Genomic DNA, 15,703 nt, shown 5'->3' on the forward strand with positions numbered 1-15,703 from the left:
AGGGCTATGTGTAGAACATCAGCAGCCTCTGATTTGTGATCAATCTCGCCAGACGAGTATATATCTAGAGAAACTCTTGCCTGTCAAGTTCATCTCATCATCAATACATCACCTTCTTCACAGCTTCTTCATCATTACATCTACATCACATCTTCCACATCAAACTATTCTCTTCACAGCATCCACGGTCTTATTATCATCGATAGCATTTCATAGCTCGTCTGTGCTTCCGAGTCATCGTCGCTTTAGTCGCTACCTTGCCAGATCGCCACTCCTACAGCATCAACAGATAAACTCATCAGACAACATGGTTGCCTTCACATCTCTCGCCTTGACAGCCGCTGCCCTCGTCGGCCTCACCATCGCCGTGCCAGCACAGCCAGTCCGGCCTACCGGAGTAGTCCACCGCATCTTCGCCGGATCCACAACTGCCAACGGCGGCCTACATTTCGAGCCCGAAAACGTTGTCGCAGAACCTGGCGATCTCATGGAGTTCCACTTTCTCCCCAAGGCGCACACTTTCGTGCAGTCCTCGTTCGACAAGCCATGCGAGCCTCTTGGCGGCGACAACTCCATCTTCTCTGGCTTCAACTTCAACACCACCGCGGGTGAAGCACCAAACGTCTTTACCTTTACGGTGCAGGACAGGAACCCGATCTGGTACTACTGCTCTCAGACAAACGGCAATCACTGCCAGAAAGGAATGAGCGGTGTTATCAACCAGAACTTCAACTCCGATAAGACGCTTGCAAAGTACAAAGAGAATGCGGTCAACACCGTCACCAAACAGCCTTCTGTTGACCCGCTTGCTTCTCAGGGTGGCTCGATTGTGCCTTTGTGAGCACCTGGTGGAATCTGCTGCATGTGGCACGGGCAGCGTGGTGACTACAGTTGATATTAACGACGGTCTCTTTCTGCATATTTCAATTTTCGCATCACATAGTTGACCTCTTTCTCTCTGCATGGGATCGGCGTTATGCATTTAGTCTTTAGAATTGCCCTACGCATTTACACTACTACAGTAATGATATTTCTATCGTATTATGATTCCAATTCCTTCGTGCCAGAAATACTTTTGGATACATCGTTGCGGAATGCGACAAGGATTTTAGCCATCTTTAGTGCCTTTTTTTACCCAGGAATAATGTCCTAGACCAAAAGTTTGCTAGGAATGAACGTTGCTTCAAACTGTCCTCAAGTCGTCCCCGCCACTTCTTTGACGTTCTTTCTGTGTTGCACACTTGCATTATAGACAAACAATTGCTTTGCATCTCGCCTTTAGCACTCATTATCTCAATGAACCGATGCCATCTCTTAAGTTGTAACCCCATAAGCAAGACACCTGTCTACCCCTCCGAGCACTCTCCCGAGATCTATTGATACACCACTCGAAGTCTCATCATGGCACGAACCCGAGCCTGCAAAGCGCGTCCCAGACTTCCTTCCCGCAACACCATCACCAGAGTGACACCGGGACGCGGGTCTACAGTTGGGTCACTCCGTGCATCGACAGTATCCGTCGAATATGACAAGGATGAGATAGGGTACTCGCGCGACATCGACATAGAAGACAGCACCGTGAATATCAAGCAAGAAGACGAAGACGAAGACGAAGATGTGACAGCAGTAAACGAGACAAGAAAATCGCCAAAGAGACGAGCTCAAGGAGCGATAGCAAAAGCTTCTGTGGCAAAAAAACACAAATCCTCCCCACCTGCTTCCGCCACCCGTCTTACCCGCTCCAAGACTTTGCCTTACAGGAAAGAAGCGAGTAGCACTCGGTCTGACAGTGAGTCAGAGAGTGATATCGAGACCTACGCACACACCAAGACGCGCTCCATCAACTCGCCTCTACACCTACTACGCCCATACATGGCCTTCCAACTATCTGTTTCTGGTCTTTCGGGCAAAGCATACAACGCCGCACAAGCATCGATGAAGTCCGTCCTTGACGTCGCAGAGAACTTTGAGAAGCAGTGTGGTGGAACGCTTGCAAGGGCACACGAAAGCCTCAGCAGTAGCAGCAGTGGGAGTTCTGAGGAGCGAGAGTCGCCGAACAGACAAAAGCGAGGAGAAGAAAGACAGGTGTTCAAAGTCGCGAAGCTAGGAGCAAAGAGAGACGACGACGTGTTGCCGAGAAAACAGCAGGAACTGAATGAACAGACGAGGAAGAGACTCGCGCAAGAGCGAAAGGGAAGAGGGAGGGCAAGACGAGATTCAAGCGAAGGCGAAGAGTCATCCGCCCATTCTTCCTCCATTTCATCTTCCATCACCTCCGACATCGCAACAGAAATAGCCAGTGACACCGAGGACGAAGCCAAATACCCGCCGATCAAGCTGCTCTCCGTATCGAGCACAACCTCGATCTACGACTCGCTTCGCGCATCGACAACCGATTCTGGCGAGACTAGCTCGGTAAGCTCCTGCCTTTAGCCTCTGAAAAGTGACGATGGTAGTGATGATGCTGATCAATCATAGTAGGAAGGCGAAGAAAGCGATGTGATTGAACGCCGCGAGAGAAACGCACTGCGACGTCAGAAAGCGAGGCAGAAGAAGCGGAATGCATGGAAGAGGGAAGAACTAGAGTCGAAGAGCGATGCAGAAACGGAGGTGGATATTTTGGAGGACATGAAGGAGGAGAGGAGCATACCTGCAACGACGGAAAGTGATTGTGGGAGAGAAGTCACAGTAGACTTCTGTCCGATAGCATGGTGATGGTGCTTCGACCATAAACCAGCATTTATAGATATTCCATACTGTTTTCAGCTTACAGGGAGCTATCACATCTTGATTCTCAAACCCGTGTTTCCTGTCCTTTCCGTGCCTGATCTTCCGCTGGTGGCACCCATGCTGTCTACATCGCTATCATTATCTTGATAGTCCTCTTGTTCGTCATCCATGCTGCCGAGTCCTAGCGTGCCAACTTTGAACGTGTTGCCGCACCACTCACTAAACACGTCCGGATCCCACACACCATCTTCCCTTCCTTTGCCCTTGGCGCTCCTGTTGGCTCCATTTTGGTTGGAAAGAGATGGCGAGTATGATGAGTCGTACCAGTCTTCGTATGCCTGGGTGACAGATTCCATAACAGCTGCTACAAGCATCTCGCGTGTCCGAGCGTCGGTGATGTATTCTTCCAGCTTCGATCTCAAGAACGGCGTCTCATGCTCAATATTCTGCCGGATCTTGCTCGTGCGCGCAGGAGCTTCACTCACAGGCACCTTTTTGTTACCCTTCGTATCGATTGGTGCCGTCATTCTGGCGACGAATTGACCAGTAAAGTCATTAATCGCTTGGCGCAGGCGTGCATCCACTTCCGCTTTGGCATCCAACATGTTCTCTACGACTTTGGGTATCAAAAGACCGACGAGATTCCGCGGGTTGAAGAGGCCGCCCCGAGCACGCAGCTCCCAGAAAGTATTCGTGAGACTCGCAAAATTGTACTGGACTTCAGTCTCAGGAGTGACGAACTCGATGTCGAAAGCTACAATTTGTTGTTTGAGGAGAAGGAGGTGCGATACGAGAAAAAGGGCGGCATCGGTGGGCGAAGCGGATTTGGCAAGCAACGTGCTAGCTTGAGCGAGTGAAAGCGTGGTGCTGTGGACGATGTGATGAGCCAGGTCATCGAATACAGAAGACTGGGAGCACGTTAGCAAGATGAAGGGTATGCGCGCATTCAAGGACTCACATGAACAAGCCTGTAGATCTTGCTGAGCAACCAAATCGCTTTGCGCAATGTAGGGTACCAGTCTTTGAACGCCGCTTCGGTATTGAAGTTCCACCGCGCATCTGGATCGTCGTCTTCGACTATTGTGGGCGTCTTTGGCATCAAAGGGGTGGGCGGGACCTCGGACTTGGGCTGCTTCTTGCCAGACAAGACGGGTTGGTTCGACTTTGTCCCGGAAGTGGCGTGCTTCTTGTTCTTTGCTGGATAATCGAGATCTTCTGGTTTAGGCTTGTATCTCTCTATGTCGTCTCGCAGGATCGCAAGCGACAGGAAAACCAATCGGTTTTGTGCATCTTGCAGTGCGGGGTGTACAATGACAGAAAAGTCCAGCTTGTTCGCCTCAACAGGCGACTCTTCTTCCTCTTCCTCCATGTATCGTGTCTGTATCAGCGTGCAGAGTTCGCAGAGCTTGAGTATTTGTGTCTCGTGGATAGTGCGCGGCCGTAGGTAGTCGTACAGAGGCTCGCATACAGCTTCGAGGAAGTCGTACAATCCGCCGTCGCCCTCAAACCACTCTCGCCATAAGTCGCACTCGTCGAAACATATGCCACGAATATAGCTTATGCTGCTCCGCGCAAAGGCTACGAGATCCGTCGATGTGCTCGGAGCTTGTGCGATCTCTCCGATCTTCTTCGTAACGATGGGAAGTATGAGGCGGCCACGGGTGGCTGAGTAGCTCTGGTACAGCTCGTTCATTAGACTCTGGTATTCGGCTTCTCCGCCTGGCGCTGCTCCAGCCGGCAGTACTGCCCGCTTTTGTATCTCAATGCCTATGCTCTTCAACTCTGGCGCACCGACGCGGAATTTGGCGTACAGCAGCGCAGACATGGTGGTGTCGTTCAGTTGTCTGTCCGCTATCCGCTTCGACACATCGGCTGCAATTTCTCGAAGGGCTTCGGTGAAGTGGACGCGGATGAGCGTGAGGGCACGGGTCAGGAGCAGTCGGTATCTGGATCGGTAGGTTTCGGCTTCGCGATGCTTGGAATGTGCCTGCATGTATTCGAGGCAGCTGTCCAGGTTGGCCAGCATCTCCACGAATTCTTTACCCCGCACAATCTTTCCTGCTCCCGGAGCATTGAGCCGTTTCGTGGTAGGTTCGAGGTAGAGGTAGTATCGTAGATTTTGCTCCATATCGTCTGCGAGCTTCGTAATGCGCTTCTGGTCGTCGATGAGACCTTCGCATTGTGTACGGAAAGCGTTCGTCTGGGCTTCAACGATCTTGAAGGATTCGGAGAGGGAGGAGAGAATGTCGAGGGTCGATGTCGTGTCGGAGATGATGTTCTCGAGGTGGTTTCGCGTGATGTGTAGTTGGTTCTGGTAGAGCCTGTACTCCTCGTGGCTGGCTTCGAGCAGCTCATCGCTGACGCCGCCATACCAGTCCGCGAACTCCAGCTCGGTGCTGATGTCCTCACGTGACTTCTTCTTCTCGAGTGCCCTCTCCTTCTTCAGATGTGCGCGCACGACGGTGTAGAAGTCGCTGTACGACTTGGCGCGTCTGGCCACGGTGGCCGGTGGAGGGCCATTGAGCTTGCCGGGTCGATCGTCTTCTGCAGTTTCCGCGATGGCCTCTGCGCGCTCGAAGTCAGCCTGACTCTCCTGCAAGTACAATCATCAGAAGTGCTCAGACGTACCCAGGCAGCGGATGGTGGGCTTACGTTCTCCTGTTTGAGCAGGCTCTCTCTGCGGCGGTGCTTGCCCTTCTCCTGGGGCTTGGCAGTGCGCGGCACAAAGGCAGTGTACCACGAGTCTGCCTCGTACATTCTGGCGCAATTCGGGGGTTGGTGTGTTTGTTGGTTGTGGACAGGAAACACGACACGCAGCTTCCACATGTCGGAGCTCGGTGATGCTCGTGGGGGTCCAGCAGGTCGTGCTAGGCCCAAACGGAGCTAGCACCATCTGTCAATGTGGAGCAAGTCTAGAGCGTCATTGATCACGCAGCTACGATCTAGAGAAACTATCCAAACTGTCCAATTACCAATGCTCCAACCGTAATCGGACCTTCGACCGTGCTGCAAATGTTGCTCTCTTGATCTGACCAGACGCCCACGGGACGACACCTGCTACTACGAGCCCACCACCTCATACACCACACTATGCTCAGCACAAAGTGTGTAGCACGCGCGACCCTCCGAACGCCGCATACCCCGCGAGCATGTAGGAACATAGCGACCAGACCCCCGCAATCACACGTTCGGACAGCATCCCATCCCTATGCACAACGACGACAGCAACACTTCGTCCGATCCATAGCCACCGTCGGCGCGCTCTGGGCTACCGCCACGGCATATCAATGGTGCAACGGGGACTCGATCATACGAGATGCGCACGCGGAGGAGCAAGAGGAACCAGAGCTGAAGTTTGAAGCGCCACGGCGGCAGGCAACATCGGTCGACGACAACAGAAACATCATCAGCTCGCAGCATCTTCAAGTCATCAAGAGTTGGGAGAACCCTGGAGTCTACACATGGGGTTCTAACTCGGGCAAGGTCGTGGCACCCGACTCGGACGAGAAGTACATCAAGACACCAAGACGCTTGACTTTCTTTGATGGAAAGTTATTGCGGGACATCAAGCTCGACAGAAACTTCGGCGCGGCCATTGACGAGAAGGGCGATCTTTTACAATGGGGCACCGCCTTCGCAAACGATGTCAAGGAGCCTACCAAGACTCTGACGGGCCATAACCTTACCTCTCTCGCCATCTCCCGCGATCGCATTATTGGCCTTTCGAAGAGTGGCTCTGTATACTCGATACCTGTTTCACAGGCGGAGCAGGAAGGCCCAAAGCCGCCATCTACATCATGGATCCCTTTTTGGGGCGGATCCAACAACATCTCATACCGCAACCGTACACCCGAGAACCTCGGATGGAGCGAGCGCGTCACGGATATCTCGTCTGGGCTAGAGCACGCGCTCATGCTCACCTCCTCTGGCCGCGTCTTCTCTTTCGCATCAGGCTCACAAGACTTCCCTAGTAAAGGCCAACTAGGTATACCCGGTCTATCATTCGAGAGCCGTCCCACTGGCGCATTCGACATCCCCCACGAGGTCACTACGCTGAAAGGCTTCCCCGTCAAGAAGATTGCTACTGGCGACTACCACAGCTTAGTCTGTGATTCTGAAGGACGCGCCTTCACTTTTGGCGACAACACCTCCGGACAATTGGGTTTCCCGTACAATGCCGAAGCGCAAAGCGTCGATGCGCCATCTCTACTCCCTACACAAAAACTATACTCTGGTTCGCTAGGCAAGGTGACAAACGTCTTCGCTGGTGGCAACACGTCTTTCCTTGCTGTCGAAGCGACCAAAGGCAACAAGACTACTGCAGACACATGGGCTTTTGGATTCGGTCTCACTGGTCAGCTCGGTGTTGGTCGATGGGTACACACGCAGGCCGACCCTGTCAAGGTGCCCGCGTTCTCTGGCCTCTTCGAGTGGGACGAAGCCAAGAACACTGCAATCCCGATACGTCTGTTGAACATCTCAGTCGGTTCAACCCATGCCGCCGCTATCCTCGACAACGTTGCCAGCGTCGCTGTGACTGGCCGATCAAAGAAGCTCACAGACAACGACACTAACTGGGGTCGCGATATCCTGTTCTGGGGTAACAACGAATACTACCAGATTGGCAGTGGCAAGCGGAGCAATCTAGCCACGCCGACATACATCCAACCACTTGACCAAGCCGCCGAGCAAGAGCGGGCTGCGTCTGCGGGCGGCTTTGGAAAACAACTAAGAGAAAAGGAGATGCACCGTTTCCAAATTACACCACGGAACAAGGTCAAGGTCAATGGCCGCACAGTCGAATTCGAGCAAAAGGTGGAGTGTGGACGGGGATGCACTGCCGTTTACTCTGCTGTCTGATTTACCTGCTACTGTTTGTGTTCTTTCTTGTACATATACCTCCGCCTTTTAGGGTGGGCACCGCAACGTTTGATGACATGTAAGAGTAGGTTGAAGGATAGGCTATATCTCTCCCAAATCAAATCAGGAGTGTTTGATCTTCAGAATCACACCATTACAATGATAACAAAATTTACATACGCGTTAGCATCATTAGCGTGTTTGTGTGACTAGTGTCGGGTACAAGCGTCGGGTACAAGCGTGCGCATGTCGTGGGTCCGTGTACTCCACTATTCAATCAATTTGAGATTCATAGAGAGATGCAGTATGGGAGATGCGATTGGTGGCATTATTTCATGCCGGAGAGTAAGGATGACGTTTGTGTTGTAAGAGGTAGAGATAGGACTACAGTATAGTCCACGACACTTACCTACATAGTGCAGCAATGACAAGACGTGCTTGGAGCGATGGGTTGAGGAGGGCCGCTAGTAATGTGACAGTGGATTGGAAGAGAGTTTTTTATGGGGAATAACGGGATAAGGAGTAGTCATCGAGATGTTGAAATATGTGTGATTGAACCGACTACAAGCCTGTGTCGGTGGCCTAACTAGCTGGCATGGGTATATGGTACAAGACGCGCGAAGCTACATGACTTTTGGTACAGGTGATATCAATATGAAAAAGAATAGCTCGCAAACTGGAGAAATAAACGTATGAACAAGAACGGCCTACGCTAGTACAGAAAGACAAGATTAGACGGCCGAAAAATAGGTACCCAGGCCGCCGAAGAAACTCCTCCGAACTCGCCCGAGATGAAAGTAATTGGAGACGCAGAGTCGATCAAAGCCCCATGCGCTGGATCATTGCTCGTGATTCGGCTTCGGATAGTTCGTTACCGTCGATGTTGATGCGACCTTCCTCGACTTGCGCGAGGTCTGGCTTGACAAGGCCTTCGTGGAGATATTTGAGAAAAGATAGTAGCTTCTCTTCAAACTCGGCGTATGGATAGCGTTCCTGAGCTGCTTCTATCGCCTGCAGACTTGATTGCGTCCGACCGTTTGGTAGTAGTTCGTTGATGTATTGGCGTTTGATCCTGGTCCACTCGCAGTTCTCTTCGCGAAGATTGCCTTCGGCGCAGAAGAGTCTCCTCATTGCTGCCACGTCCGCTGGTTCTTCGGCCCATCGTTCGACGCCGGGGCAGCCATAGGCGAAGATGGTGTTGAAAGCTTCGTCGCCGTAAGCACCATTACGAAGGTATTCGCCGACGATGGCCTGGAGCATGAACTGCGCTGCCAAGTCGAACCACTCAGACGTCGGTAGCCAGTCGTCATCCAGATTGACACGTGCGGCGGTAAGCTCGATGAAGACAGGGAGTAAACAGTGGAGCGAGGGCGTGCCTGCTACATCGGTCACCCACCTCCGTTGATCCACAGGCATTCTCAGTGCAGAGGCAAGAGCAGACCGATTTTCGTAAAGAGCGCCATCGGAAAGAGGAAAGTCCTTCTGCTGATCGAAAGGCTCCTGGAGCGCAGAAGGATGCTGAGTTCGCTGCCGCCAGTACTCGCCACGGGATTTATTCTGCTCGCGCAGACTGTTCAGTGACTCCTCGGTTGTCCAGGTCTCGTCGTGATGCAGCCGATGTGTGAAGATCAGGGCAAACTGCAACAAACGGGATCGGAATGACGCCTTGGCATCTAGGCGTCGGCCGTGGTGTCTGTGCCCAAGAAATGTTCTCCAATCTGATAATCGTGAGCACGTGATGTATTGCCGTAACAAGCGCAGGTCATACCGGCAGTCATGTTGACGAGCGCATTGGGCAAATCTGAATGATATGGATCACTGCTCGATTTCCACTCAAAGACCAAGCCAATGGCCTTGTAGACGAGGAAATCTAAGATGGTGAGATCGACGTCGAACTGATCTTCCTCTTCATTCTCCATGCGCCGGGTCAGGTTCAGGTAGCCTTCCCTGGGGTGTCCGTTGCTGTCGTGTGTGTTTGCCATGGCTTGATGCAGGGCGCTGTGGGTGGGCAGAAGGGGGCGGGAGGCGGTCAACATGGACGGTAGGCTGATATATAGGCAAGTGAATGACGGAAAGGACTGTACGAAGCAAAGGCTGGAGGGAGCTGAGGGAGGGAGAGCACTCGAGGCGTGATAGCAAACGGGTTATAGCAGAAGGATGCCCCCTCTAGACCCCACAGTTAGCCCACCCTGGAGGACAAAGACATTGGGCGGCTGGCTGGATGCAGGGTCGACTTCATGCGTCGTGACCCGAGAGTTTGTGTCGCTGCAGGGGGAGGTTCGCACGGCATGCGCAAGCGAGGCGAAGGAGTTCACGTCAAACAGACAGGCTGAGTCGCGGAGCAAAAGGCTCCACCAGCATCGGGTCTGAGCAACTGGAGGGGAGCGGAAGAGACCGCACCTGCATGGTGGCTGCCTGGCTGAGACGCCGGCGCCGTCGCAGTCGCGTCGGGCAGGACTGGAATGCGCGCGAGGCCGTGGAAAAATTATCAACTGCGCCAACTCCTGTTCGCATCCAGCGTGTCGCATGTAGCACGCAAGCGGCTTAGCGTGAGGTACCGATGGGTGAGTGATGGCGCCGGCGCGTCTATCTCGCCCGCGGGCTGCTGCGATCGCCCATGCGCCAACGCCACCAGCCCTCAGCACCCCACACCACACCTGACTGAAGCTTGGAGATGTGCGCCCGTCCACGCCTGCCAGTGCGCGACAATGCTGCCCAAGAAGTGCTCCATCCTCCTGCCCTCGTACACTAACCTCAGTCCCCTCTACTATTCCCACGCGGGGAGCTGCTCAGGGCCCCAGCCGGGCAAGTCATGCCGTCATAGATTCGCCCGTCCTGAGGCCGCAACACAGCGCCGCTCCTACGCCCAACACCAGGACGCGCCCGCCTACCGCGATGACGCAGAGCTGCTCAAGTGGCCAGACGCCGTGAAGCCGCACAAGACGCCCACGCCCTACCAGATCCTGAAGTGCCGGAAAGGCGACGCCTACACCAAGCACCGCTTCTATGCCCTCGTCAAGCTCTACCACCCCGACCGCTGTCATGCCGAGTCGGCCATCGCCCAGCTGCCCCTCCACGTGCGTCTCGAGCGCTATCGAATGCTAGTCGCCGCCCACGACATCCTCTCCGATGTCCAGAAACGCAAAGCGTATGATGCCTGGGGCCACGGCTGGGCCGGTCACCACCAGATGCCCATGGCCCCCCGTCATAACGACTGGCACTATGATCCACATCGCTGGAATACCGATCCGCGTACCAATGCGACCTGGGAGGACTGGGAGCGCTGGCACTACGAGAACGGCGGCGGCGCCAAGGACTCGGACGCCCGCACGATTCAGATGTCCAACTTTACCTTCATGGCCCTCATCTTTGCCTTTGTAAGCATCGGCGGCGTCGTGCAGGGCACCCGCTTCAACACCTTCAACAACTCGGTCATAGAGCGGCGCGACCAGATCCACCGCGAGGCGAGTATGGAGTACAGCCGAAGCAGGAATGCCACTCTGAGCTCAAGTGGAGACCGCGACGAGCGCATACGCACCTTCCTTAATCACAGGGAGTCAACTATAGTCGGCGAACAATCCTACCAGCGCTTACTCCCGCCCGCCGACACCTGCTCGCCTGATGAGATCAGGAGGCAGTAAAATGAGCACATTGTGGTGCCTGATAGATTCGCTATACCCTCCAGCACATTTTGGTGCTATATCGTACGACTGTTATTACTTCGCGGCATGAATGGAGCTAGGGCGTTCGGTTCTGTATGTATCATTCGGCAGGCGGCATATATGCGCGCGGCGGGCATATCCTAGCCCTCATGCGCTCAGACACCACACAAATTCAACGACAATCACCAACAGCACCCCCGCCGTGCTCGTGATCGTGTACTCGTTTTTCTTCTTCTAGCACCCTGGCCGGCGATCGCAGTATGACGGCGGCGTAGAATATCGGCACTGGCAATATATCGAAGATGATCTACGCCCGAAGCAGCATGGCTTCCGCGCTACCGCTCACACCCAGGGTAGCAGAGCCTCAAACACTGCTGCAACTGTGTCACGCGGGTTCAGTCCCCTAGATCATGTTCCAGCTTGGCAATAAGCGAGATATCTCAAGGGTAAGGTATATGACAAGTTTTATTACTACATGTATGCGAACGCATGAATGCTCGCGCCACCAATGCTCCATCTCAACGTTTACCAATGGCGATCGTTAATAACTTACGCGATTCTAGGTTTGCACCACCACCTGACATGCTCGCCAACAGCTGCACCTGCATCAACGACTCATCCCCTGCGCAATCGCCCTGCGACCTATTGCGCGAAGACGCCATTCCTCATGTTGTCGAACTTGGAGTCGGGATACAGCAGCCAATTGGGCGATGACTCGATGCCTGCACCACTCCCGCCGCCCATCTTCTCGACAACCTTTATACGTTAGCAAAATCGTCTCCACTATCAGGCGCCCATGACTCACATTTGTCACGATGCTCCCGCTGTCATCTGTCCTGTCACCGCTGATCTCCCACCACATTGCGCCACCCAACCCCTGTTCCGCAATGTAGTCGACCTTCTTGAGCGCCATGGCCACAGTATCATAGCTGACGAACTCGCCACTCGCTTCGTCATAGCTGTATGTTGCGCCAGCTTCTTCATCATAGTACTCTTGTGCACCTGCAAGGGGCAAGTCCTTGAAGTCGTAGACGCCTCGCTCGAATGATCCAGTGCCGATTCCACTAAACGACGTCCCTAAACCTTGAGTGTTTGTGAAGGAGCGACCATAGAGAGGCATGCCAAGATTGAGCTTGGAGGAAGGAACGCCCGCGGCGCTGTAGGCGGCCAGAACTGAAGCTGTATTGAAGGGCGTGCTCAGGGGAGTCGAGGTCGACGGGTAAAGGTTCGATTGGTGACCAGTTTGGTTATCCCAGGAGCCAGCGTAGTCGTATGCCTATTTTCGCGTTAGTTTATTTGTTACTGCATCTGGAGACGCCAATAATTACCATCAGATTGATAAAGTCTGTGACTGCACTGATCTCTTTTAAGGGCAGATGCTTGTAGTTCTTCTCCCCGGCTGGCGAAGCAATAGTCAAGAGAAACTTGGGCTTTAGCTCGCGTCCAGACTCATCTCTGTAGGCAAGCGTATCAGCATACTCGTCCATCTGCCCTCTGACCTCCTTCAGCAGTGCAAGCAACTGTTTGCCTTGCTCTTTGTCTGTAGGATACTCCCAATCCACATCAATGCCATCGAAGCCATAGTCGCGGATCAACTCCACACAAGACGACGCAAAGCGTTGCCTCCCCGCAGCCGTAGCCATAGGTCCATCCATGTGCTTGGCAACGTTTGTATACGTCCAACCACCTACACTGAGCAACACCTTCAAGTTCCTGTTCTTGGCCTTGAGGATCTGAAGTTGCTTGATCGATCCATAAACATTGTTGCCCACATCGTTCCAGGAATCGGTGGAGTAGTGCTTCTCCGCATCGGCGTACGTGTCGGTGAGGAAGACGGTACCGTCGGGCTTGTTGTCGGCGAAGGAGTAGAGCAGGTGCGTTAGTCGCTCTGCGGGTATCTGCTGGGGCTGGAAGTCTCGGGCGTAGATGTCCCAATTTCCGTAGTAGGCTACTGAGCGGTAGCCGGAGTGGGTGGAAATGTTGGCGTATGTGGGTACGGGTGGTGTATCGCTTGCTGTGGGCTCTGGTGGGGGTATGGCGTATGAAGGCGTGGCTGATACTGAGGGCTGCGTGGTCGCATAGCTTTTGACTATGGATGAAGAGGGAACAGTAAAAGTAGAGGCTGAGACCGAGGGCTGCGTGGTCACATAGCTGGTGACTATGGTTGAGAAGGACACAACCCAGGTAGAGGTTGAGCTTTGAGGTAGACCGGATGTGCTAAAGCTAGCATAGTATTCGCTTGACGAGCTCGGCGGTGCGGTGGAGACGACAGATGTTGGGATGGATGATGAGGAAATAACGAAGCTGTACAATGAGCTTTGAGGGAGACCAGATGTGCCAAAGGTGGTGTAGTATTCGCTTGATGAGCTTGGAGTCGCGGTAGAGAGGGCCGATGTTGGGAAGTACGACTGAGCTGTAGTCGGAGAATAAGCATAGCCACCAGGAAACTGTTCCGCTATCAGCATGATGAACTCCACAGAAGTAGATTGAGCTTGACTTACCAGAGCTTGCTCTAGTTTCGCATACTCTTGCTCGAGCTTCTCAACCCTGCGTTGCAAACATTCTCGATCGCAATCGCCTTGCGTCTCCTGAGAAGAAGCGACAGCAGTGAGTAGAAAGACGGCGGCGCATAGCCAGGTTGGTAAAAATCGTGCGTACTGTTTGTACTGTCAGTCTCATGAAAAATATCCTCATGTCACTTCTGTTCTTCTCTAACATACCAGCATGATTCGCACCACTACACTTCAGTAACAGTTGTAGTAAACAAATTTATTATGTGGTGTGTTTCTGGATACTGGTTACGGCGGCTTCTTATCCGCTCTTAAACATGCCCTCTCGCGCGTCGTTGCCCCATGCCCCCATCCACCTCCTTTCTTACCCAACCTTTCCATGTGGGATCTGCGATACTTGCATGCATCTCAAGCGTTGTTTACAGCCTGTCTTAATACCTTTCGGGCTGGTCGTTCCTTGGACGTGAACGATCAAGTGCGCATGTTGTTGTCCGTTCTTGGAAAAGGGTCCCGCTTGTTTTGGTAAGCAGGGACTTCAGGGAGTGGTTCGCGAGGTCGGTGCATGCAGGTACGCTATCTGAACGTGATGGAGACTAGCGTAGACTGTAGAAGATGGGATGAAGTGGGTATGAATACACCATGAGTGCGCAGAACTTGGGAGACGGGTTCGGGGCCGAAGGTGGCTGAGTGCGGTCGTTTGGGGTAACGGGATTATATCCTAGACTCTCGTGGTGGGTATCAAATGGTACGTAAGGCTAGTACCTGGCGGTGGGCTGGTTGTTGTTTTGTGTTCGCCTTCTGTGCGGCGGAGGTCCTCCCGGTCAACATCTACTCGGCTCGAGGCCATGCATTTTCAGCCTCTGCTCCACCGCCTTCTTCGTCTTCCTCCTCCTAAAAACCAGCACAAAGATTACCACAGTCAGTAATGCAGCACAGGCCTGCACAATACCAACATACCAACTCGCACTCTGCACACTGCGTTAGCAAGCCCTTCCCCCGAACCCTTCAGATCATCCACTTACCTGCACATTACAATAGCTGTCGTAGTCGACATCACCCGCAAACTCGTTCTGAATCGCCCTCGCACCTGAACTACAAGTCCAGCCCCAAAGATCATCGCTCTTCCCATCTTTATCCTTCTCGGTGCGATACACAGTAGCAGCTACACACCACACAATAAAGTTCCCCAGCATGTTGACCCAGCTAAAGGTACTCGTGACAACAGCGGCTACATTAGCCTGTTCAATGCCACACTTGTACGAAAAGATCGTTGCGAAGTTGAGTATTACAGAGACGGCTGCGACGCCAAAATACATGTACGTTGGCCATGCCCGTGTGTTCTTCGCCCAGGGCGTGCGTAGGATATTCTCGCCGTTGGGAAGTCGGACAACGCGGTGGATGCTGCGTGTGCTGAGAAATTTGTGCAGGGTAAGAGCTGTGAGGACGAGAACTGCGATAGAGATAAAAAGGGCGAGGGTACGCGATATAACGCGTAACTTCCGGATACGTATCTTGAGGTCCTGGTGTATATGTTAGTACCACTGATGCTCGCTTACATACAGCACTTCTTTGTTGAGGTCGTACCCTGTCTTCGCTTGCCGCTTCTTTGAGCTCCTCGAAATCGCCATGAGGTAGCGCTTGACTGTACTGTACGCTATGATCGTCGGTAGCCAGTTGGAGAGTGATAGCAGGTATCGGTCTGTTAGATGAGAACTTGGAAGAAGTCATGGTCGATGGTAGCAAGTGTTGTAGGTCTTGCTCCTGCGAGGGGCGTTGAGGCATAGTATGTATGCGCAGTCATTGAATATTTGTTAAACGCAACAAAGGATTTCGTGTGTCCCTTTTACAACATGTCGGAAGTCATGTAGATACTTGGGGTGGCTTTCAAGTTGGACATGGGGGTTTCCCAATTTGTACCGAGATCTTCGTGGTGATCTCCGT

The 15,703-nt window shown here is 53.2% G+C and overlaps 7 protein-coding genes across 7 annotated transcripts; 4 read left to right on the plus strand and 3 right to left on the minus strand.

Moving 5' to 3' along the window:
* Nucleotides 1–307: 307 nt before the first annotated feature.
* On the plus strand, nt 308–841 carry J4E93_000377 (uncharacterized protein; the record flags this gene model as incomplete). Its single annotated transcript, XM_049338337.1, has 1 exon — nt 308–841. One exon carries the CDS (start codon nt 308–310, stop codon nt 839–841), a length of 534 nt encoding a protein of 177 aa, XP_049204222.1.
* A 560-nt stretch (nt 842–1,401) lies between these two features.
* J4E93_000378 (uncharacterized protein) lies at nt 1,402–2,715 on the plus strand (the record flags this gene model as incomplete). Its single annotated transcript, XM_049338338.1, has 2 exons — nt 1,402–2,415; nt 2,482–2,715. The coding sequence occupies 2 exons, from the start codon at nt 1,402–1,404 to the stop codon at nt 2,713–2,715; spliced, it is 1,248 nt and encodes a 415-aa protein (XP_049204223.1).
* A 65-nt stretch (nt 2,716–2,780) lies between these two features.
* On the minus strand, nt 2,781–5,487 carry J4E93_000379 (uncharacterized protein; the record flags this gene model as incomplete). Its single annotated transcript, XM_049338339.1, has 3 exons — nt 2,781–3,638; nt 3,689–5,323; nt 5,383–5,487. 3 exons carry the CDS (start codon nt 5,485–5,487, stop codon nt 2,781–2,783), a joined length of 2,598 nt encoding a protein of 865 aa, XP_049204224.1.
* Nucleotides 5,488–5,820: 333 nt separating this feature from the next.
* Nucleotides 5,821–7,590, plus strand: J4E93_000380 (uncharacterized protein; the record flags this gene model as incomplete). The annotated part of the gene is made up of 1 exon (XM_049338340.1): nt 5,821–7,590. The coding sequence occupies one exon, from the start codon at nt 5,821–5,823 to the stop codon at nt 7,588–7,590; it is 1,770 nt and encodes a 589-aa protein (XP_049204225.1).
* An 819-nt stretch (nt 7,591–8,409) lies between these two features.
* Nucleotides 8,410–9,572, minus strand: J4E93_000381 (uncharacterized protein; the record flags this gene model as incomplete). Its single annotated transcript, XM_049338341.1, has 2 exons — nt 8,410–9,308; nt 9,359–9,572. 2 exons carry the CDS (start codon nt 9,570–9,572, stop codon nt 8,410–8,412), a joined length of 1,113 nt encoding a protein of 370 aa, XP_049204226.1.
* Nucleotides 9,573–10,298: 726 nt separating this feature from the next.
* On the plus strand, nt 10,299–11,231 carry J4E93_000382 (uncharacterized protein; the record flags this gene model as incomplete). The annotated part of the gene is made up of 1 exon (XM_049338342.1): nt 10,299–11,231. The coding sequence occupies one exon, from the start codon at nt 10,299–10,301 to the stop codon at nt 11,229–11,231; it is 933 nt and encodes a 310-aa protein (XP_049204227.1).
* Nucleotides 11,232–11,894: 663 nt separating this feature from the next.
* On the minus strand, nt 11,895–15,490 carry J4E93_000383 (uncharacterized protein; the record flags this gene model as incomplete). Its single annotated transcript, XM_049338343.1, has 8 exons — nt 11,895–12,008; nt 12,058–12,528; nt 12,581–13,909; nt 13,973–13,989; nt 14,525–14,535; nt 14,720–14,730; nt 14,785–15,282; nt 15,347–15,490. The coding sequence occupies 8 exons, from the start codon at nt 15,488–15,490 to the stop codon at nt 11,895–11,897; spliced, it is 2,595 nt and encodes an 864-aa protein (XP_049204228.1).
* Between the last annotated feature and the right edge of the window lie 213 nt (nt 15,491–15,703).

This window comes from Alternaria ventricosa, assembly GCF_023758065.1.
Source record: "Alternaria ventricosa strain BMP 2768 chromosome Unknown scaffold_1, whole genome shotgun sequence".
In the NCBI taxonomy this organism is placed as follows: domain Eukaryota; kingdom Fungi; phylum Ascomycota; class Dothideomycetes; order Pleosporales; family Pleosporaceae; genus Alternaria; species Alternaria ventricosa.